Genomic DNA, 21,537 nt, shown 5'->3' with positions numbered 1-21,537 from the left:
GATATCGCTGAACAAAAGTAAATCTCTGACTGAAGTTATTTTTTCATCTCAGTTTTAAGTGTTTATTTAAAACAAGACAAATCTGCTATTATTATTATCTCCAATCTGTTATTTAGCGGTTTAGATAGTTCTTTAATGCTTATCTAACCAGCAGAAGACACTGGGTTTAAATTCCAGTTGCTCAGATGAGGCTCATTCTAACACTATTACAATGTGCCCCACAATTACAACTACACTGTTCTCTGACATTAGTGATGTTTTTCACATTAATAATGTAATGTAATATACGTATATATATATATATATATATATATATATATATATATATATATATATTTTAATGTAATAACGTTTATGAATTCTATTGAGAAACCATGAGAAATGGGTGAATAAAGACTCAGAGTCAATGTTGAGAGTTGAGAAATTATTGTTTCAATAAATCTGACTCGTAAAGCATTCTGACTCGTCTTTTGTGTCCCATCATGTGAGAGCTGTGGGTTGGGGGGGTTCATATCTGTGTTTTTATGAATGTCTGAATGTATTTATGCATCAATTTGACAACACATTGTTTTAAATTATGCTATTTGGTTGTTTTGTGTGTGGCAATTGTCAAGCTCCAAAATGTATATATTTTTAATTACTAAAAAAAGAATACATTTTTTAATAAGAAAAAGTTAATAATTGTATTTATATTGCCAAAATATTTTACTTTGTCTTGCATATTTTTTTCATTAGATCAGATAACATTTTAAGCTGTCATATGGTCATGTTACAATGTGCCCCACCTACGGGGCATGTTGTCACATGTCACTTCCACTTCCATAAAGAAAAAAGTATATGCTGTAATAATGAAACAAAACCACATTTTTGTACTAGACATGTGAAATTATTGTGGAAAAAATAACTGGATTTACACAAAATGAGAAAGCCAAAAATTATTATTAAAGTTTTAATGTTAACTGGGATTTTTGAAGCACAGGCATTGAAAGCTTATTGAATTTCTTTATATATATATATATATATATATTATTAATAAATCTCCAATGGAAATTTAGACATTTAATGGTCTGTGTAGAATTGTGACTTGTACCTGTTGATCTGAACTGAGAGAGTGAAGAGTGTGTCATTGTTCTCTACAGGTTGAGGGATTGTGGAGTCACAGATGAAGGTTGTGCTGCTCTGGCTTCAGCTCTGAGATCAAACCCCTCACACCTGAGACATCTGAATCTGTCTGTGAATAAACTAGGAGATTCAGTTAATCTGCTCTCTGCTGTACTGGAGGATCCTCACTGTAAACTGGAGACACTGGCGTAAGATCGTCTCTCTGATAGTCACACGTGTCTTTGTCCTCAGTAAGATGAATCATTTGATGAAAATTTTAGGACTAAAATTAGAAAATCTTTTGTAAACACTAAATCTCAGCACAGAAATGACAGGTGTACACAAATGACTGATCAGTGTTAATTTTCACATTTCTTTAAAAATATCCTTTAAATGTAGTCAGTATTTTGTCATATTCTTTATATTAAATGATTTTAGTCTGTAGAGAATAAACATGACCAAATGAATAGTTCAATATTTTTGATGTACAGAAGCAGGTGCTGTAAATCATGTGTCTATCACGTTAATCTAAATCAGGGGTGTCAATCCTGTTCCTGAGTTCAGATCAAACCCTGATCCAACACAACTGAACCAGATAATTAAATTCTTCAGGAGCACTTGATAAGGTGTGTTGGATCAGGGTTGGATCTGAACTCTGCAGGTAGGTTGATCTCCAGGAACAGGATTGGACGCCCCTGATCTAAATAAATGACCTGGGATGGATTTCCCAATAACGTTGTTTCTTAATGTGCTACGAAGACTCTAAAGGCATACCTTAACTGAAGATATACCTTTCTAGGCGTGTTCCCCGAACTGTCCCTTAGGAGGTTGCTTAAGGTATATCTTCTTAAGTGCGACGTTACCAGGTGCTGTCCGTGGCGCTGGTGCTGAATTGGTTGATATCGATGGCTCGAGAATCGATAATTCACTCCATGCAGGGGCTGCTTCACTGCGTTATGTTTGAAAGCAGTGGTCTTTATAAAAGAAGCACTTCAGAAGTAGAAATTATTTTAGAACATTATTTTAGAACGTATTAATTCCTTGGAGACGCGTCATGCAGCTAACAAATATATGCAGGTATCACGTTTATTTAGTTTTTCCTTTTTTATTCAAAATATTCACAAACTTGTTAACTATATCATGAATTTTATGAAATATTGCGATTGTAAAATATGTGGAAGTGAATGTGTTTTGTCACGCGATGAGTTTGCACCGCAATTCAGGGCTGTCGGATTTACGTTTTTTTTTCCCGAAATACATAAATGTGGCCGGTGAACTGGGAGAAGAATAGAGTAAAATTTATTGTTTCATACACAATGTGTTTCTGATAAGAATAAATCACTTCGTCAAATTATATAATTGGAAGGGTTATTATTGCAGCTTCCATAGACATCAGTGGAATTTGATTTTAACAAACAATAAATGTCTTTTTTATATTGCTCAGTACTTCATTCAAACTTCATTTAAATGTCTGAGAGACACTGTCCTCCTCCAAAAACGACACTATAGGTCTTTTTTTCAAGTACCTTAATTGTTGTGAAAAATGTATGTTTTAAAGTCATGCGCCCTCTAGTGGGCGTAAAAATAATGAGTGTCGTGTTACGTCTGTATGACCGTCGTTACCAATCAAAATGCGTGTTCATTTAAATGCAATGTGTGGACATTTTACACGGTCCCCATACTCACCTATTTCAATTTAGCAAAACCCTTTTTCTTTTTCTTTTTTTATTAACGACTACACCTACCCCAACCCTAAACCTACCCTTACAATAATGCAAATACAGTATTTATGAGCACATGCGTTTTCTGGGATCGAACCCACGATCGCTTGATCACATGATTGCATATTGCTCTATCAATTGAGCTACGCGAAACCCGAAATATGACGCAGATAAAAGGTTACAATGCATTAAAATGAAAGTGTCCTGTTGTCGATAGGAGCACAACTTTAGTAAACACTCCTATGGGTCATATTTTAGTGAAGTGACAAACTGAGAGAGTGAAGAACGTGTCATTGTTCTCTACAAGTTGAGGGATTGTGGAGTCACAGATGAAGGTTTTTACAGGTTTTTAAGATTTTACAGTATAAAACTGTAATTTACAAACAAGAAAATTTGAATGTAAACCAGTAAATTCAACAATGCACACTACTGCTAAAATCTGTTTTGTACCTTTAACATATACTGACAACCACCATAATAATGCAGGTGGTAAAAGAGAAAGTCACATGAAGAATCAGAGTTCATCACAAGTAGCTTTTCCACTATGGAATCCCAAGTCTACCAAAATTAAAAATAAATAAATACATAAATAAATATACAAAGAAATGTAAAAAAGCAAAAATAAATAAATAAATATATAAATAAATATACATAGAAAAGCAAATATATATATATATATATATATATATATATATATATATATATATATATATATATATATATTATTATTATTTATACATTTATTTCCTTATTTATGCATCTATTTATTTTTTTCCACATTTATTTATTTTTTCTTTTATTTATTTATACATTTATTCAATTCGATTTTTATTTATTTCCACATTTATTTTTTTATTTATGTACCATATTTGTTCATTTCCACATTTATTCATTTCTTTATTTCTACATTTCTTTATTTTTACATTTATGTATTTTAATATTTCTTTGTCCGTAGGGTAATGAGGAGGGCGTGGTTTACCTCAGACATAGCAATCGAGCTCAGAGTAGGCGAGAGCGAAGCGTTGAGGCCACAGTGACACCTTGTGGTGTGCCTGAAATAGTGTAGCCTACTGACGTTGATACTGGGATGAATGATATGGATAGGTAGTATGGTTAAGGAATATCACCCTAACTGTACTGTGTGACATGAATAGGCTACTCTTTATTTCGGACAGGGGCCGTAGAACATCGTCTGGTCTGGATTTGTAAAATGTCCTGCGCTGGCAAACATGAACAGCAACATCTTCAGCAGATCTGATAACAGGGACTCTGAAATGGAAGCGCTTGTTATTTCCCATTATTAATCATTTGAATGAATAGACTTGCATTTGATTGAGATTTGGACACCGGTCAGAACACGGAAAGGATAGAACCAGCGCACATATAGGCTACAGTGAAGTGACGCAAGCATATTGATCAATGCATTTGAAATAGGGTGACCACCCGTCCCGCTTTGCGTTGTACCGCACAGCATTTTCACTCCTTGTCCCGCATGTCGCATATTGAGAAAATGTCCCGCATTTTCATCAGTGTGTTGGTTTTTAATTATCATATTAGGAAAATGTGCATGCATTCTTTTGCCTTTTTAAGAAAGCATTTTATTTATTCTTTTTTAGTCCCAGTTTTTGGTGTTCTGTCCCCGACTGGAGCTGCACGCTTCATGAGGAATGTAATCTGGATCTGGAGCAGAGCAAAGTGCCATTATCGTCAAATATCAAAATAAACATCGTTATCGGTTTCAAGGTAGTAACTGTTACAGTACAGAAGGGTCGCAGACAGGAATTAGCAAACAGGTAGTTTATTGACACCAGTAGAGTGGAACAGCAGTGAAAGTGGATATAACTTGAATAGAGATGATGAATGGAGTGCAGAATGGTGATACTGTCCTTTTGGTGGTTGCAGTTGTGAAGAGCTTGAGTGACGCTGGAGAATCTTGACACGGAGAACGGAGAACACTCACACACAGACGGAGAATCACACGAGGAGAACAGGAGACTCTGGAGACAGGTAAGTAGATCGCTTGGAGTCCTTAAGGTAAGCATACAGGTAAGTGTAGATGCAAACGAGACCGGACATGGAGTGAAGAGTGTGAGTGTTCTTTATACTGTGGGTGATGAGGTGCTCATGAGGTGCAGGTGCCGGTGATCAGTATTCTGGTGACAGTGTGCGTTGTGATTGGCTGACGGTGGAGCCTGGCGTGTCTGTGACAGTACCTCCCCTCCCACGGCCCGCTCCTGAGGGCCGAGGACCCCAGCGTTGTGGTGGTCGTCCTCTTCCACGCGGGGCAGGTCTGTCGGGATGGTTGGCGTGGAACGTTAAAAGGAGATTCGGATTGAGGATGTCATTTCTGGGGACCTAAGAGCGCTCTTCGGGACCGTAGCCTTCCCAGTCCAGCAGGGGGGTTCGGCGGCTGCCACGTCAGGCTCTGTGGAGACAGAAACAGAAGGGTGGTGAGGCTTTAAAAGTGACACATGGAATGTGGGGTGAATCGGGTATTGTGGAGGGAGTTGGAGTTGATACGTGACCGGATTGATCTGCTTGGTGATGGTGAACGGGCCAATGAACTTGGGACTTCTTGCAGGGCAGACCCAGTCTGATGTCCCGTGTTGACAGCCAGACCGTCTGTCCCGGTTGGTAGGAGGGAGCGTGGGAACGACGAAGGTCCACTGTCATCCTGCGTCTGCGCAGGGCTCGCTGCAGTTGGTGGTGTGCTGAGTCCCAAACCCTCTCGCTCTCTCGGAAACAGTAGTCGACTGCCGGAACGTTGGATGGTTCCCCGTCCCAGGGGAACAGTGGGGGTTGGTAACCAAGCACGCACTGGAATGGAGTGAGTCCAGTAGATGGTTGACGTAGGGAATTCTGTGCGTACTCGACCCAACCCAGATACTGGTTCCAAGAGTCCTGGTGGCCGTGACAGAAGGTACGGAGGAAGCGACCGATCTCCTGGATCTTCCTCTCCGTCTGCCCGTTCGACTGAGGATGGTAGCCGGAGGAGAGACTGACGGTCACACCTAGGAGGCATAGGAAGGCCTTTCACACCCGAGAGATGAACTGGGGTCCTCTGTCTGAGACTATGTCTTCGGGAATGCCATAGTAGCGGAATACGTGATTAAACATGAGTTCGGCAGTTTCCATGGTGGTAGGTAGACCTCTCAGGGGAATCAGACGACATGCTTTGGAGAAACGGTCTACAATGACCAGGGCGCAGGTGTGACCATCGGATGCTGGCAAGTCAGTGATGAAATCCACCCCTAGGTGTGACCAGGTTCGATCAGGAACGGGCAGAGGATTGAGCTTGCCGGCTGGAAGATGACGGGCGCTCTTGGAGATGGCGCACTCCCTGCAGCCCTGCACGTACCTTCTGACATCTGTTGCCATGTTAGGCCACCAGAAGCGCTCCTTCAGCAGCGAGAGGGTCTCATTGACCCCCGGGTGGCCAGTGCCAAGTGACGTGTGAGCAGAGTGGATAAGTGGGGTGCGTCGTGTCCTGGTGATGTAGTGCAAGCCTGGTGGACAACCCGGCGGAGCGTTTGGGGAGGCATTGGAGGAGGGTAAGGTCTCTTCTGACCAGGAGATAGGGCTCACGAAGATTGATTCGGGGAGAATGGTTTCAGGTTTGTCGTTGCTTTCATCTGGAGCATGGAGACGGGACAAGGCATCTGCCTTGACGTTTTTGGAGCCTGGGCAATAGAAGATAGAGAAGTCGAAGCGGGAGAAGAACATGGCCCAGCGTGCCTGTCGAGGATTCAGTCTCTTTGCAGCTCGCAGGTATTCCAAGTTCTTATGGTCTGTGAGGACCAGGAAGGGATGCTTGGCTCCCTCCAACCAATGCCTCCATTCCTCCAAAGCCAGCTTTACCACCAGGAGCTCGCGGTCACCGATGTTATAGTTGACTTCCGCCGGATTGAGCTTGCGGGAGAAGAAGGCGCATGGGTGGAGCCTACTTGGTGTCCCCTGCTGCTGAGATAGGACCGCTCCCACTCCCGTGGTGGAAGCGTCCACTTCTACTACGAAGGGCAGGTCTGGATTGGGGTGGACGAGGAGGGGAGCGGTGGTGAAGGCTTACTTGAGGGACTCTAATGCGTTGGTGGCAGTAGGAGTCCAGGACAGAGACTTGGGCTGGTTTCGGAACAGATTGGTGAGTGAGTGGACTATGGAGCTGTAGTTCTTGATGAATCGACGGTAGAAGTTTGCAAAGCCTAGGAAGCGTTGGAGTTCTTTAATGGTAGATGGAGTGGGCCAGGACTTGATAGCTTCCACCTTCCCCTCGTCCATCCGGATGCCACTGTGATCAATGATGTATCCCAGCAAGTGTACTGAGGGTTGGTGGAATGAACATTTTTCGGCTTTCAGGAAAAGATGGAACTGTCGCAGGCGTTGGAGGACCTCCGCAACGTGGTGGCGATGTTCTGCCAGGCTCCGGGAGTAGATCAAGATGTCATCAATGTAGACCAAGACGAACTTGTGGAGAAACTCCTGGAGCACCTCATGGATGAAGTCCTGGAATACGGAGGGGGCGTTGACCAGGCCATACGGCATCACAAGATATTCATAGTGGCCGGTGGGCGTGACGAAGGCGGTCTTCCACTCGTCCCCCTCGCGTATCCGGATGAGGTTATACGCGCTGCGGAGGTCCAGCTTGGTGAACACAGTGGCACCACAGAGATGTTCTAGAGCTGCTGGGACGAGAGGAAGGGGATAACGGAACTTAACGGTGATCTTGTTGAGGGCATGGTAATCGATGCAAGGCCGCAAGCCTCCGTCCTTTTTTGCCACAAAGAAGAAACTCGAAGCAGCAGGGGAAGTAGACGGGCGGATGTAACCTTGGTCTATGGCCTCTTTGATGTATTCCTCCATGGCCTTCTCCTCCGGTATTGACAGGGGGTAAATCCTTCCCCTGGGCACTGGCTCACCCGGTAGCAGATCGATGGCACAGTCCAATGGGCGGTGTGGAGGCAGCTTGGAGGCTCTTTGTGGGCAGAAGACGTCACTGAAGGGGGCGTAGCATGATGGAATGTCCACGGAGCGTTTCTCTACAGGGCTTTCGATGGAGGTAGTACAGACGGAGATGTTTTTGGCACGAGGAGACTTGGGAACAGGAAACTGAGAGAAACAATTAGAGAAACAACTATCGCCCCACTTCAGGATCTCACCCGTTCTCCACGAGATGGTAGGGTTGTGCTGCTCCAACCACGGGCGCCCTAGAACCACGTCAGAGGTGGATTCCTCCAGAACCAGCAGGTGAATTTCCTCCAGATGAAGAATACCAATCTGTAGTTGAAGAGGACCCACACAACGACCGTTTGCGACTCAGGGGTTTGCCCGTGATGGAGTGGATCTGGTAGATGGTCAGAGTGGGCGAGGTCTTGAGCTTGAGTTGTCTGCAGAGGGAGCCGGAGATGAAGTTTCCTGCTGACCCTGAATCAAGGAGCGCCACCACTGGAATGGATACATTAGCAGCAGTAAGGTTTACAACAGTAGTGAGTGGTTTCATCTTATTTATGGAGGGAATGATTGCACTCACCACGGGACGAGGAGGACGGATTGGGCATGCAGATATGACATGCCCAGGAGCACCACAATATAAACACAGATTCAGGGTCAGCCTCCTTTGACGTTCTGCAGAGGAAAGTTTAGAATTTTCAATTTGCATGGGCTCGTTGGCTGGTTCTGGAGGGCTGATGGGTTCGGACCGACGAAGGAGGGTAGAGAATAGCGGCTGGCCCTGGTGTTCTTCAATACATGACTGCATACGATGGACAGTTGGATGAAGCGTTCGAGGCCGATGGAGTCCTCGTATGCAGCGAGATGCAGCCGCACCCTGGGCTCCAAACCTTGCCGATAGGTGGTGATGAGCACTTGCTCGTTCCATCCACTGGAAGCTGCTAGCGTTCTAAATTGCAAAGCATACTCATTGACAGACATGGAACCTTGTTTTAAATTCTAGAGTTTCTCACCAATGGAAGAGTCAGAGACTGGTTTGCAAAAAACTTCCCGGAAGTGGGTGACGAAGGCATCATAGGATTGAACTACTGGCCCCTTTTGAAACCAGAGGGAGTCTGCCCATTGTAATGCTTTGCCTTGAAGTTGTGAGATGATGAACGCTATCTTGGACGTGTCGCTAGGGTAGAGGTGCGGCTGCATCTCCAGGACCAGCGCGCATTGCAGGAGGAAACCGCTGCAATCCTCCGCCGATCCAGAGTAGGGCGCTGGTTTGGCCAGGGGACTGGTGTGAACGGTGGGAGAAGGAGTGATGACGGTGTTCGCGGAAGTGACTGCTGGTGCCGGTGGAGGTGGATGAGGAGTGAGTGCTCGGCGCAAAGCGTTCACGAGCTCTTGAAATGGATCCGGATGGCTCATACTGGTGTCTGGCTGTTGATGGTCCGGTCTTCTGTTACAGTACAGAAGGGTCGCAGACAGGAATTAGCAAACAGGTAGTTTATTGACACCAGTAGAGTGGAACAGCAGTGAAAGTGGATATAACTTGAATAGAGATGATGAATGGAGTGCAGAATGGTGATACTGTCCTTTTGGTGGTTGCAGTTGTGAAGAGCTTGAGTGACGCTGGAGAATCTTGACACGGAGAACGGAGAACACTCACACACAGACGGAGAATCACACGAGAAGAACAGGAGACGCTGGAGACAGGTAAGTAGATCGCTTGGAGTCCTTAAGGTAAGCATACAGGTAAGTGTAGATGCAAACGAGACCGGACATGGAGTGAAGAGTGTGAGTGTTCTTTATACTGTGGGTGATGAGGTGCTCATGAGGTGCAGGTGCCGGTGATCAGTATTCTGGTGACAGTGTGCGTTGTGATTGGCTGACGGTGGAGCCTGGCGTGTCTGTGACAGTAACATAGTAACTATTCACGTTAAATTAAAGTAATACTGTGTATTTTATATCAGGGCCTCAACAGGGTGCGAGAGCGTCGCGTTAGCAGCGCGTGAACATGAACTGCAGCTGCAGAGACGCACGAGTATTCACACTGGAAGCGTTTGTACAGCGTCACAGCAGCGGCTCCAAGTGTCGAATCATGATTCGGATCGTGTGTCAAACCGCCAAACTGCTGAAATCACGTGACTTTGGCGCTCCGAACTGCGGATTCGACACGCTGATTCATTATGCTCTGAAGCTTCCCGAAGCAGTGTTTTGAAATCGGCCATCACTAAATAATTTGTTATTTTGTTTTTTTTTTGGCGCACCAAAAATATTCTCGTCACTTTATAATATTAATATTGAACCACTGTACTCACATGAACCGATTTAAATATTTTTTAGTACCTTTATGGATCTTGAGAGCGGAAATGTCATTGCTCCCTATGTAGGCCTCACGGAGCCATCGGATTTAAACAAAAATATCTCAATTTGCGTTCTGAAGATTAACGAAGGTCTTACTGGTGTGGAGCGGCATGAGGGTGAGTAATTAATGACAGTGTAGCAAAGTTCAGTATTCAGGAAGGAAGAGGACAGGGTCGGCTTGACTACTGACTGCTTTTTATTTGCACTAATTCTCACAATACAAAACAAAAGGGGTGCAGACAGGCACAAAGCGGTCACAAATCATTCACAATTCTCTCACACGTAGATCACCAGCGGGGCAGCAGTCAGTAGTCCGTCTCTCTCTCACCCACTCCTGTTTCTCCTGGTGTTATATACTCTCTCCACACCAATTACTGAAACAAGAGACAGGTGTTCGTCATTTGCATTTAACCCACTCACTCACCGTTCGTCTCCTGACTCTCTCTCCCGCTGCCGACTCCGCTGAACCACGCCCCCCTCGCCACATACCCCCACCGCCCGACTCAGGCCGGGGAGCCATCCGGCCTGCAGCCCCCCCCCCCCCCCCCCCCCCCCCCCCCATTTCTGGAGAGGAAGTCGGCCACAGCCATCTGAGCACCCGGCCTGTGGACCACTTTGAACTTAAAAGGCTGTAAAGCTAGATACCAACGAGTGATCCGCGCGTTGGTATCCTTCATGCGGTGGAGCCACTGCAGGGGGGCATGGTCCGAACAGAGGGTGAATTCCCGTCCCAGGAGATAATAGCGAAGGGTGAGGACGGCCCATCTGATGGCAAGACACTCCTTTTCTATGGTGCTGTACTTAGTCTCTCTCTTCGAGAGCTTCCGACTAATGTACAGCACCGGCCGTTCCTCCCCCTCTATCTCCTGGGACAGGACGGCACCCAGCCCCCTGTCCGACGCGTCTGTCTGCAACAGAAAAGGGAGAGAAAAATCAGGAGAGTGTAACAACGGCCCGCCACATAAAGCAGCCTTCACTTGGGTAAAGGCCTGCTGGCACAGCTCCGTCCACTGGACCGTATCTGGTGCCTCCTTTTTAGTGAGATCAGTCAAAGGGCTGGTGAGGTCCGAATAATTAGGTACAAACCTTCTATAATATCCCGCCAGCCCTAGGAACTGTCTCACCTCCTTTTTGGTCTTGGGACGCGGACAGGTCGCAACTGCTGCCGTCTTATCAATTTGGGGACGCACCTGCCCATGTCCCAAGTGGAAGCCCAGATATCTTACTTCCACCCGCCCAATTGCACACTTCTTCGGGTTGGCCGTGAGCCCAGCCCCTCTCAGCGACCTCAAGACAGCCCTCAAATGCTGCATATGCCGCTGCCAGTCATGACTAAATATAATTATGTCATCTAAATAGGCAGCAGCATACGCAGCATGGGGCCGTAAAATTCTGTCCATGAGACGCTGAAAGGTAGCCGGAGCCCCGAACAGCCCGAACGGAAGGGTAACAAATTGGTGTAATCCAAACGGCGTGGTGAAAGCTGTCTTTTCTTTAGATAATGGAGACAAGGGGATCTGCCAATATCCCTTTGTTAAGTCCAGTGTCGAATAAAACCGAGCCGTACCGAGCCGATCAAGCAGTTCGTCCACCCGTGGCATTGGATACGCGTCGAATTTCGACACAGCATTCACCTTGCGATAATCCACACAGAACCGAACCGAGCCGTCCGTTTTCGGAACTAAAACTATCTGGCTCGCCCAGTTACTGTTGGATTCTTCTATTACGCCCATGTCAAGCATTGCTCCTAATTCTGCCTGAACCACTTTTTTTATGTTCAGGCAAACGGTACGGCCGGCTGCGAACTACCACGCCCGGCTCTGTCTCGATATGGTGCTGAATCAAATTAGTACGGCCCGGTAGGGGCGAGAACACGTCCGCAAACTCTGCTTGTAATTTCGTTAGGTCAGTGAGCTGGGAGGGCGAGAGATGATCTCCTCCGGGGGCCAGTGCGAGAGATTGGTGTTTGGTATTCGCCTCTGGCCCGAGATCATCCTCTCCACCAATCACCATCGCCAACATCACTGCCTCTGCCTCATTCCATTTTTTAAGGAGATTGAGGTGATAAATCTGACGTGCCCCTCTCCTATCAGACCGTATAACCTCATAATCGAGATCTCCAATCCGCCGTGTGACCTCAAATGGTCCTTGCCACTTTGCTTAGAGCTTGACGTTGGAAGTAATACAAGCACTTTCTCTCCCGGTGCGAATTTACGCAAGTTAGTTCCCCTGTTGTACAGCCGGCTCTGTCTGTCCTGGGCTTGTAACAAATTCTCCGTTGATAGCCGCCCCAAAGTGTGGAGTTTTGTTCTCAAGTCCATTACATACTGAATTTCGTTTTTACTCTGAGATGGTCCGTCCTCCCAAGTTTCTCTCAGGACATCCAGTACCCCGCGGGGCTGGCGTCCGTAAAGAAGCTCGAAGGGGGAAAACCCCGTGGAGGCTTGCGGGACTTCTCGCACAGCGAACAACAGGGGTTCTAACCATTTATCCCAATTTTTGGCGTCTTCTTGTACGAATTTACGAATCATGGTTTTAAGTGTGCGATTAAAACGTTTGTGGGTGAAAGACGCTGGTACGGATCGCTTTAATGCCCAATAATTCGTAAAGTTCGCGTAAAGTACGTGACATAAACGCCGTGCCTTGATCGGTGAGGATTTCTTTTGGAATCCCCACCCGGGAGATTAAAGTAAACAGTGCGTCCGCAACACTCTTCGCGGAAATGCTGCGGAGGGCCACTGCTTCAGGATATCGAGTTGCATAATCCACAATGACTAATGCAAAGCGATGTCCCCTGGCTGATCGCTCTAATGGCCCGATGAGGTCCATACCAATTCTCTCGAAGGGGACCTGCATTAATGGGAGGGGGCGCAAAGGCGCTTTTGGGGTGGCCGGTGGATTTACCAACTGACATTCACGACAAGACGCGCACCACCTGCGCACATTCTCGTGAATGCCCGGCCAAAAGAATCGGGTCATGAGGCGATTTAGTGTTGTTGCCTGTCCTAAGTGTCCAGCCATTGGATTAGAATGAGCCGCTTGGAAAAGCATTTCCCTGCGGCTCCTTGGAACTAACAACTGGGTTGTATCTTCTTTTGTCTGGGTGTCTTGGGTCACCCGATACAACCGATTTTTTATAACTGCAAAATATGGATAAGTAAGCGCCCGTCCAGGCTGGAGAGGCTGACCGTCGATGGTTTGGACCTGCTCAAATGCACGTTTTAGGGTCTCATCCTGAGACTGCTCCAGGGGAAAGTCATCGCGATCCGAGAGAATTATTCTCTCAATTTCACTCTGTTCCCCTGAAGCAGCACTCAGTGGTCCCCGTTCAGTCTCTCCCGCCTGTGCTTGCGCATCCCCAACCATCGCCTGTTTCCCCCAAGAGGCATCCGTGCATAAATAACCCAATAATTCAGAAAATGCTGGCCAATTTGTCCCCAAAATTAACGGATGCCGGAGGTGCGGATTAACTGCCACCTCAACGCTATGCTTTTGGCCCCTGAACTGGATAATGACCGGCACTACCGGATATACCACCACATCCCCGTGTACGCACCGCACCTTAACCACGCGGCTTGTATCCAATGCCCCGGATGAAATCAGGCTTTGATGGATCGAGGTTTGGTTACAGCCTGAATCCACCAAGGCCTGATAGGTACCCCCCTTGATACTCACAGGTATTTGATACCAGCCAGCTTGACCGGGGGCAGCCTGCGGGGCGTCCGGGACCCGGACCATTGTCCCAACCTCCATCACTGGGCACCTGTCCACGAAATGCTCCGGGTCCCCGCAACGCCAACAGGCTGGCCCAGACCTCCCCGCCGCCCCAGTGGCAGGGAGTGGGGTAAATGATTGGCGTGGAGAGAGCGGAGAAACAGGCGCGGGGTCCTGTCCAGCGGAAGTCAGTCCCGCCCTCCTGGGCGGGGCTCTGGGACCCCCAAACTGGCTCTGGTCAACCCCGCCCCGCCCCCGGGGCGGGACTCGAGGATGGACAGGTGGGCGGGACCTGGGGAGAGGGACAGGACGAGAGAGAGAGACAGAAGGGGAAGACGGGGAGAGAGAGACAGATGGGAGGGGTTCGCCGACCCCTGGGCACGCCACCATATGGTCCTCCGCGAGGTGGATGGCTGAGTCCAGCGACGTGGGGCGGTGGCACTGGACCCACTCTGCTGTCCTCCGTGGGAGCCGAGTAATGAACTGCTCCAGTACCACTCGATCGACAATCTTCTCCACGTCGCTTCCCTCAGCCAACAGCCATTTGCGGCAGGAGTCCCGGAGCTGTTGGGCCAACATGAACGGTCGGCCGGACTCGCCCAGTTCCAGGGAACGGAACCGCTGGCGATGTTCTTCAGGGCTCCGGCCGACCCGCTGGAGGATGGCCCTTTTTAGGTCGTCGAAGACCAGGAGATTCTGCACCGGAAGCTGCTGTGCCGCTATCTGGGACTCCCCGGAGAGCAGCGGGACCAGGCGCATCGGCCACTGGTCCCGCGGCCAGCCCGACAGCTCGGCCGTCTTCTGAAAAAGATCGATGAATACCTCCGGGTCGTCCTCAGATCCCATTTTGTGGAGTGGTAGGTGGGCGGGCACAGCTCGAGGTTCCAGGGCTTCCGGTCGAACCTCCCGGTCAATCCAGCTCCGGAACCTCTCGCGGTCCTCCTGCTGGGCTTGAACAACGACTTGGAAGCACCTCTCTTGATCCTGTCTCAAGTCCAGCAGGGCCTGGTGTTGTTCTTGTTGCATGACCGCGAGGGAGGTGATAATCTCCGCAAATGGCGATCCGGAGGACGATTGCATGGTGGCGGCTTCCGTCTTCCTTCCCGGGTTTCGGCACCAGTGTAGCAAAGTTCAGTATTCAGGAAGGAAGAGGACAGGGTCGGCTTGACTACTGACTGCTTTTTATTTGCACTAATTCTCACAATACAAAACAAAAGGGGTGCAGACAGGCACAAAGCGGTCACAAATCATTCACAATTCTCTCACACGTAGATCACCAGCGGGGCAGCAGTCAGTAGTCCGTCTCTCTCTCACCCACTCCTGTTTCTCCTGGTGTTATATACTCTCTCCACACCAATTACTGAAACAAGAGACAGGTGTTCGTCATTTGCATTTAACCCACTCACTCACCGTTCGTCTCCTGACTCTCTCTCCCGCTGCCGACTCCGCTGAACCACGCCCCCCTCGCCACAGACAGAATTTTCATTTTTGGGTGAACTAACCCTTTAACCATACAACCCATCCATATCATTCATCCCAGTATCAATGTCAGTAGGCTACACTATTTCAGGCACACCACAAGGTGTCACTGTGGCCTCAACGCTTCGCTCTCGCCTACTCTGAGCTCGATTGCTATGTCTGAGGTAAACCACGCCCTCCTCATTAATGTAAAAATAAAGAAATGTAGAAATAAAGAAATGAATAAATGTGGAAATGAACAAATATGGTACATAAATAATAATAATAAAAAAAATGTGGAAATAAATAAAAATCGAAATGAATAAATGTATAAATAAATAAAAGAAAAAATAAATAAATGTGGAAAAAAATAAATATATACATACATAAATAAGGAAATAAATGTATAAATAATTATTTATTTTTGTTTTTGCTTTTTTACATTTCTTTGTATATTTATTTATTTATGTATTTATTTTTAATTTTGGCAGACTTGGGATTCCATATTCCATGAGCTGAAGTAAATTAATATAAAGAAGGTGCACAGAGTCATTCATGCAAACGCAAAACACCATCATGGTAACCCACGACACTTACATAATGCAATAAACATTCATTAAACAACAGGAGCTGTAACATAAACCCTAATGTACATAACTGATAACAAAACTATTAAGAAACATGATTATTTAAACAAAATACTTTCAAATGTGGAGTGTCACTTTTTTGTGGGAATATCAGTTTACAGTTTTTGACTGTAAATTATACATTGATTTTGTCTTTTTTACTTTTAAAAATTGTAAAAATTTACAGCATTTTACTGTGAAAATCACATAAAATGTCTGCAAAGAGCTTTTTCAGTTTTTCCCTGTATATAATACGGGAACTTACTGTTAACCTATTTACAATTTTTAAAAACAGTTAGCGTTTTTACAATATTTTGAAAAAAAAATTTGAAAAAAAAAAAAAAGAAAGAAAAATTAACTTAAGAAATTTTCTATGTTTTGGTTCCTATTGTTAAATGCTCAGTAATATCTTCCAAAGATTTCTGAATTTCAGAGAATGTCTGAATGTGTTTATGCATCAGTTTCATTGTTTTAAATTATGCTGTATGGTTTTGTGTGCGGTAATTGTCAAACTCCAAAATTAATTTATTTTTAATTATTTTTAAAAAAACACATTTTTATATGAAAAAAGTTCATAACTGTATTTATATTGCCAGAATGTTTTACTTTGTCTTGCATATTTTTTTCATTAGATCAGATAACATTTTAAGATGTCATATGGTCATGTTATAATGTGCCCCACCTACGGGGCAAGTTGTCACATTCCACTTCCATTCTTTCGATGTAAATAAAGAAAAAAAAAGTATATGCTGTAATAATGAAACAAGACTTTTACTATGCATACAAATGCAATCATCTGAATATTATTCGGCAGAATTATTCATTATTCGTTTTTAAGCTGTTATTCGTGCCTTTCCGGATAAGGTATTCGGCTTCGGGCACATCCCTATACTATATAGCTCATTATTAATGTGAATAATTCATAATGTGTAATTAATTCTAAAGTGAAGATCATGGTAACCCACTAATAATGACTTAATAGTGTTGCTAAATCTGTCAGAAGGAATTACTATCCAAAACCTCACAAAAACCTCAAAAGCTTACAATGATTTCAGTCATTATTAGAGAGTTATTGTGTTTTTCACTTTAGAAATACTGATCCAAATAATTAGTAATTCCTTCTGAAGGATTTGTGAATACTTGAGTCATTACTAGTGTGTTACCTTGACCTTCACTTATAGCCTAGTTGTCACCCCTCATTCTGTCCCATCAGTGGATCATACAATAATAACAAACAACAAATGAAGATCATCTTTCCTCTGTGTCTCTCTTATGATTAAACTTCCATTATAAACTGATTTTTGAAGCACAGGTGTTAAAAATCTTTTTTAATTTCTTTATGATTTTTTATGACTGTTGTAGGAAACTTTTTCCTCGTCGAAGCAGAGACCAGGAGACGTTGGGATATCTTTCAAGCAGAAGTTACTCTTTATTGAGAAACGTGCTGTGCGTCGCTGTAGTCATCCAAGTCCAACTAAGGCAGTGTACTTGGTAGTTCATATACATTCAAGGGGGAGGGATACATAGAGTAGAGGTGGAGACAATCTAAACAAAGCATGCAAATGCAGTGCAGGAATCAGCCCATTCCCTACATTTCCCAGCCATGATCTAATCAGCATAACGGTGTCATTCAAATGCATAGGTGCTAATCCACTCAGTCTGACAGTATCGCCCATACCTTTACATTATCATAGAGACAAAGGCACCGCTGTATCTTGAGCTTGTCCTGCCAAATGGTTAGGAAGTGCATGAAGACAAAAGGTTAATGTTACAGACACCTGGGCTGCCTGCCTTGATCTCCTTAAATTGTCATTATCTTTACCTCAAAATGTTAAATACAATATACTTCACCTTAGTATTTCATGTGAGGTTATGTCAGGATGTAGGATCAGCAGATCTTAAACAGATTCTTAAATTTGTAATCCCACAGTCCCCCCTTTGAGAGTTCTAATAACTCTCACATAATACAAATTTAAACCTTCTTAAATCCCTTCTTTAACCTATGTTTGTTAACATAAGTCCCATCTTCCAGTCATGTAACTTGTAACAGTTACAGGCACATACATCTTATTCTATGTCGTGTCCAACATTTACATAAGTGTTGTTCTTTAACTTGAGTATACTGTTGACACACATATACAACGCAGGGTGGTAATATGTTGTATAAACTACATGATGACACAGAAAACCATGTAGCATAAGCGTGGAAGTCCTAAAAGTCCATGGCGCCTGAATAGTTGTGGAGTCTGTTCCCTTTAGAGTCCATTTCCAATGCATTTCCATGTTTGTCCCAAGTTGCTCAGATGATTCTTTGTCGTTGTGCAACTCCGAGTTGCTCAGATGACTCTGTCGTCATGAAGGTTGTTCATGGATATCTGAGGTGATGCTTTACACCAGGTGCTGCTTATGAGCCGTCATGGCATATACACATACCTGCAACACAAGAAAACAAAGAAACAGCAGACCAGCAGTATTCATGCATAGACTTTAGTACGTTAGACCTCTGATGATCATGTAGTTTTTCTGTCTAACTCTGATCATCATAAACTTCTAGTGATCGTATAGTGGTTTTGTTCCTTTTTTTTTTTAACCTAGTCTTAATCAATTTGACACCTATAGACCAGTAAGGTTGGGGATAAACTACTGAGAGCGGGGAAACCTATGAGGAAGTCTTCACCACAGGGTTGGCCCCCGAGGCCTTATGCACTTCGGTTCTTCCCTGGGCTCCTCACTGGTCTGTGTGTCCTATTCTCTCCCTGTAGTTAATTTGTAAACTTTACTGTGCTACATCTCCATCTTCCAATGAAACATCAGTCATAGCAGACATCATAACCCATAGAGGATGGATAAGTGAATGGAGTGTGCTGTAGCATAACATTTAAGGCTGTGAGTGTACTTAACCAGTGTACCCCAAATGGTGGAAGTGACAGTCAACTTTCTTTTGTTCAGAATGAGTCTTTCAGCTTTCTTGTAGATTACTGGGGAAATTAAGCACTCACAGCCCAAATGGTTAGCATGTCAGCAAGCTGTTGCTCCAAGTGTTTGGAGAAGAGGGGAAGGGCAGTTTCAATGTAGCAAGTAGACTGAGTAGGAGCTGAGTAAAGCTGTTCATTTCTTTAAATGTATTTTTGTTTTTCCTACACTCTTTCATCCAATGTCCAGGTTTACCACAGTAATGACAACTGCCTTCTCTCTTAGGACATTTACGTTTCTGTCGATTCTCTGTTGACCTTAAAGGATGCTGCTGCAATCTTTACTCTTGTCTTAACATCCGAGTCTCTTTCCCAAATAGCTAACCTATCCAAGTTGTTTTGTAGGGTTCCATTGGACCATGTGAGGTCTAAGAAAGGCAATGCATTTCTGTATTCTGATGAGAGCCCATCAAACCACATGTGGACCAGTGGTCCATTATCCTCTAACACCTTCTCTGGAGTGTCAGCTATTCCGCTGTATTCTGCAGCTAACTGACAAAATCTTTCAGTGTACTCACTTACAGTTTCATCCTTCTTCTGTACACAGCTAGTGATCTTTGACCAGTCCACCTTTGGTCCAACAAGGTTCTGTAACACTCTCAGAACTCCTTCTCTCAATTCACCTTTGCTGGAATGCTGAAACTCAGAATTATTTACAGCACTTTCAAAATCACTGAATTCTGACTCTTTCAGGATTTGTGACATTAGCTGGGTGACTTCAGCTAGGGACATATCATAGAGCTTAATTTTCCTGGACAACTCTGTCCTAAACTCAGAAAAAATTTCTCTGCACTGATGGCAAACTCTCAGCAAGTCTTTCTATGTCTTCAGGACCTAGAGCTGTACTGCCTGCTTGTAACTGCAGTATGGGGGTTACAGATGTAACTGTGTCAACCCCTTTTACCCTACTCTGAGCCTTTTGTCTCGCTCCACACACTTCAACTGCATTTACATCTTTATCCATGAATCCAGTATTGCTATTGCCCTCTAGTCTACTGAAAGACTCTAAGTCAGGATAGCTTTCATCTGACTGTTGGCCTTTTGAGTCACATTTGGTTGAGGCTTTGTTAAGGCCCAACTTCTGAGTGAGACGAGACACTCGAGTGTGCAACTGTTTGTTCTGCTTTTCTAACTTAGCAATACATTGGATTTGTTCTTGTGCAATGGATAGAGTAAATTCTCTGTGGCAGCAGATAATGCCCTTCATATTTTTCTTCCGAATACAAGCACCAAGTTTCCCAAATTTCTTTGTCAAATCCAATCTGACTGACTCAGTCACTATTGAGTCCATGTGCTTTCCTAACAATGATTTGAACTCACTATCTGTCCATAAAGGGGTAGCTAGTCCACCTTTCTCAGTTGTTGTAATTAGTCTAGCATTCTTTCTCAACATTTTGTAATATCTTTCTGGCACAACAATACACTTCAACACTTCCCTGACAGAGCAGAGGTTAACCTAGTTAATACACATCGTAATATATTCAACCTTCTCTGGTGAGCAGAGTAGAACCAACTTGCTTACACACTGTAACAGTTGTAACCTTCCCTGAATTAACAGAGGATGAACCTTCTTCTCTAGCAAAGTAGAGGATGACTATTCTGTTAACACACCACCTTCCCTGATTAAACAGAGGATAAACAACCGTCCCTTATAAAGCAGAGGATAAAACTTCCCTAACTTTACAGAGGATAAATCAATATTAGCACGTAATGCTAATCTTCCCTGCCTGAACAGAGGATAAACTTCATCTCTAAAAGAACATTTTTAGAGGATAACTTAGTTAACCAAACCCTACAGCTGTCTGTTAACTCTTCTCTGACGGCGCAGAGGATAACAACTTGGTACTGGTCTTAATGGTTCTTTTGGATAGAGTATCAGTCACCAACCCTTGGGTGTACAGGAAAATTCAGCTTGGATCTTCTTTTGGATCAGATCTTTGTTGTGCTTGAAGTTTCAATCAGGATTGAGGTGAGAAGCTCTATCCGGGTCACGGCACCAAAACTGTAGGAAACTTTTTCCTCGTCGAAGCAGAGACCAGGAGACGTTGGGATATCATTCAAGCAGAAGTTACTTTTTATTGAGAAACACGCTGTGCGTCGCTGTAGTCATCCAAGTCCAACTAAGGCAGTGTACTTGGTAGTTCATATACATTCAAGGGGGAGGGATACATAGAGTAGAGGTGGAGACAATCTAAACAAAGCATGCAAATGCAGTGCAGGAATCAACCCATTCCCTACATTTCCCAGCCATGATCTAATCAGCATAACGGTGTCATTCAAATGCATAGGTGCTAATCCACTCAGTCTGACAGTATCGCCCATACCTTTACATTATCATAGAGACAAAGGCACCGCTGTATCTTGAGCTTGTCCTGCCAAATGGTTAGGAAGTGCATGAAGACAAAAGGTTAATGTTACAGACACCTGGGCTGCCTGCCTTGATCTCCTTAAATTGTCATTATCTTTACCTCAAAATGTTAAATACAATATACTTCACCTTAGTATTTCATGTGAGGTTATGTCAGGATGTAGGATCAGCAGATCTTAAACAGATTCTTAAATTTGTAATCCCACACTGTGATAAATCTCCAATGGAAATTTAGGCATATTTAATAGTCTGTAGAATTGTGACTTGTACCTGTTGAT

The 21,537-nt window shown here is 44.6% G+C and overlaps 3 protein-coding genes across 50 annotated transcripts in view; 1 reads left to right on the top strand and 2 right to left on the bottom strand.

The window, feature by feature from the left end:
* The window catches only part of LOC127505693 (protein adenylyltransferase SelO-like), a 557,335-nt gene that overhangs the window by 58,735 nt on the left and 477,063 nt on the right, over positions 1 to 21,537 (bottom strand). The gene's annotated exons all lie outside the window — the stretch shown is intronic.
* Positions 1 to 21,537, top strand: part of LOC127505684 (NACHT, LRR and PYD domains-containing protein 12-like) — a 113,689-nt gene that overhangs the window by 50,551 nt on the left and 41,601 nt on the right. For 22 of the 28 annotated variants that reach the window (XR_007927758.1, XR_007927772.1, XR_007927769.1 and 19 more), the window contains one exon: positions 1,140 to 1,310. The exons of 5 other annotated variants lie outside the window; for them this stretch is intronic. Coding sequence is in view for 3 of the 23 variants with exons in the window: in XM_051881373.1 (XP_051737333.1) it covers positions 1,140 to 1,310 (171 nt within the window). In the remaining 20 variants the exon portion in view is untranslated. Of the gene's footprint in view, positions 1 to 1,139; positions 1,353 to 21,537 lie in introns of all 28 variants that reach the window. One more of the 28 variants, XM_051881375.1, reaches the window with a different exon arrangement.
* LOC127505700 (zinc finger protein 500-like) lies at positions 4,605 to 21,515 on the bottom strand. 2 transcript variants are annotated; one of them, XM_051881445.1, is made up of 2 exons: positions 13,797 to 21,515; positions 4,605 to 11,029 (listed from the first exon to the last, which is right to left on the bottom strand). In XM_051881445.1, the coding sequence occupies exons 1-2, from the start codon at positions 14,913 to 14,915 to the stop codon at positions 10,625 to 10,627; spliced, it is 1,524 nt and encodes a 507-aa protein (XP_051737405.1). In that variant the 5' UTR covers positions 14,916 to 21,515; the 3' UTR covers positions 4,605 to 10,624. The 2 variants fall into 2 exon arrangements, with proteins under 2 accessions (XP_051737405.1, XP_051737406.1); XM_051881446.1 differs by having other exon boundaries at positions 4,605 to 10,495; positions 13,797 to 21,500.

The sequence above is a fragment of the Ctenopharyngodon idella genome, chromosome 23 (assembly GCF_019924925.1).
Source record: "Ctenopharyngodon idella isolate HZGC_01 chromosome 23, HZGC01, whole genome shotgun sequence".
NCBI lineage: Eukaryota > Metazoa > Chordata > Actinopteri > Cypriniformes > Xenocyprididae > Ctenopharyngodon > Ctenopharyngodon idella.
The sequence above is the reverse complement of the archived record's forward strand: the minus strand, read 5'-3'. Positions and strand labels throughout refer to the sequence as shown.

Excerpts from the sequence above, each read along its gene's own strand:
- LOC127505700 (XM_051881445.1), bottom strand. The coding sequence starts at position 14,915 with ATGCAATCGTCCTCCGGATCGCCATTTGCGGAGATTATCACCTCCCTC. Across the intron at positions 11,030-13,796 it reads CTGGCTGGTATCAAATACCT|ACAGACGCGTCGGACAGGGG; the intron begins GTGAGTATCAAG and ends TTTCTGTTGCAG.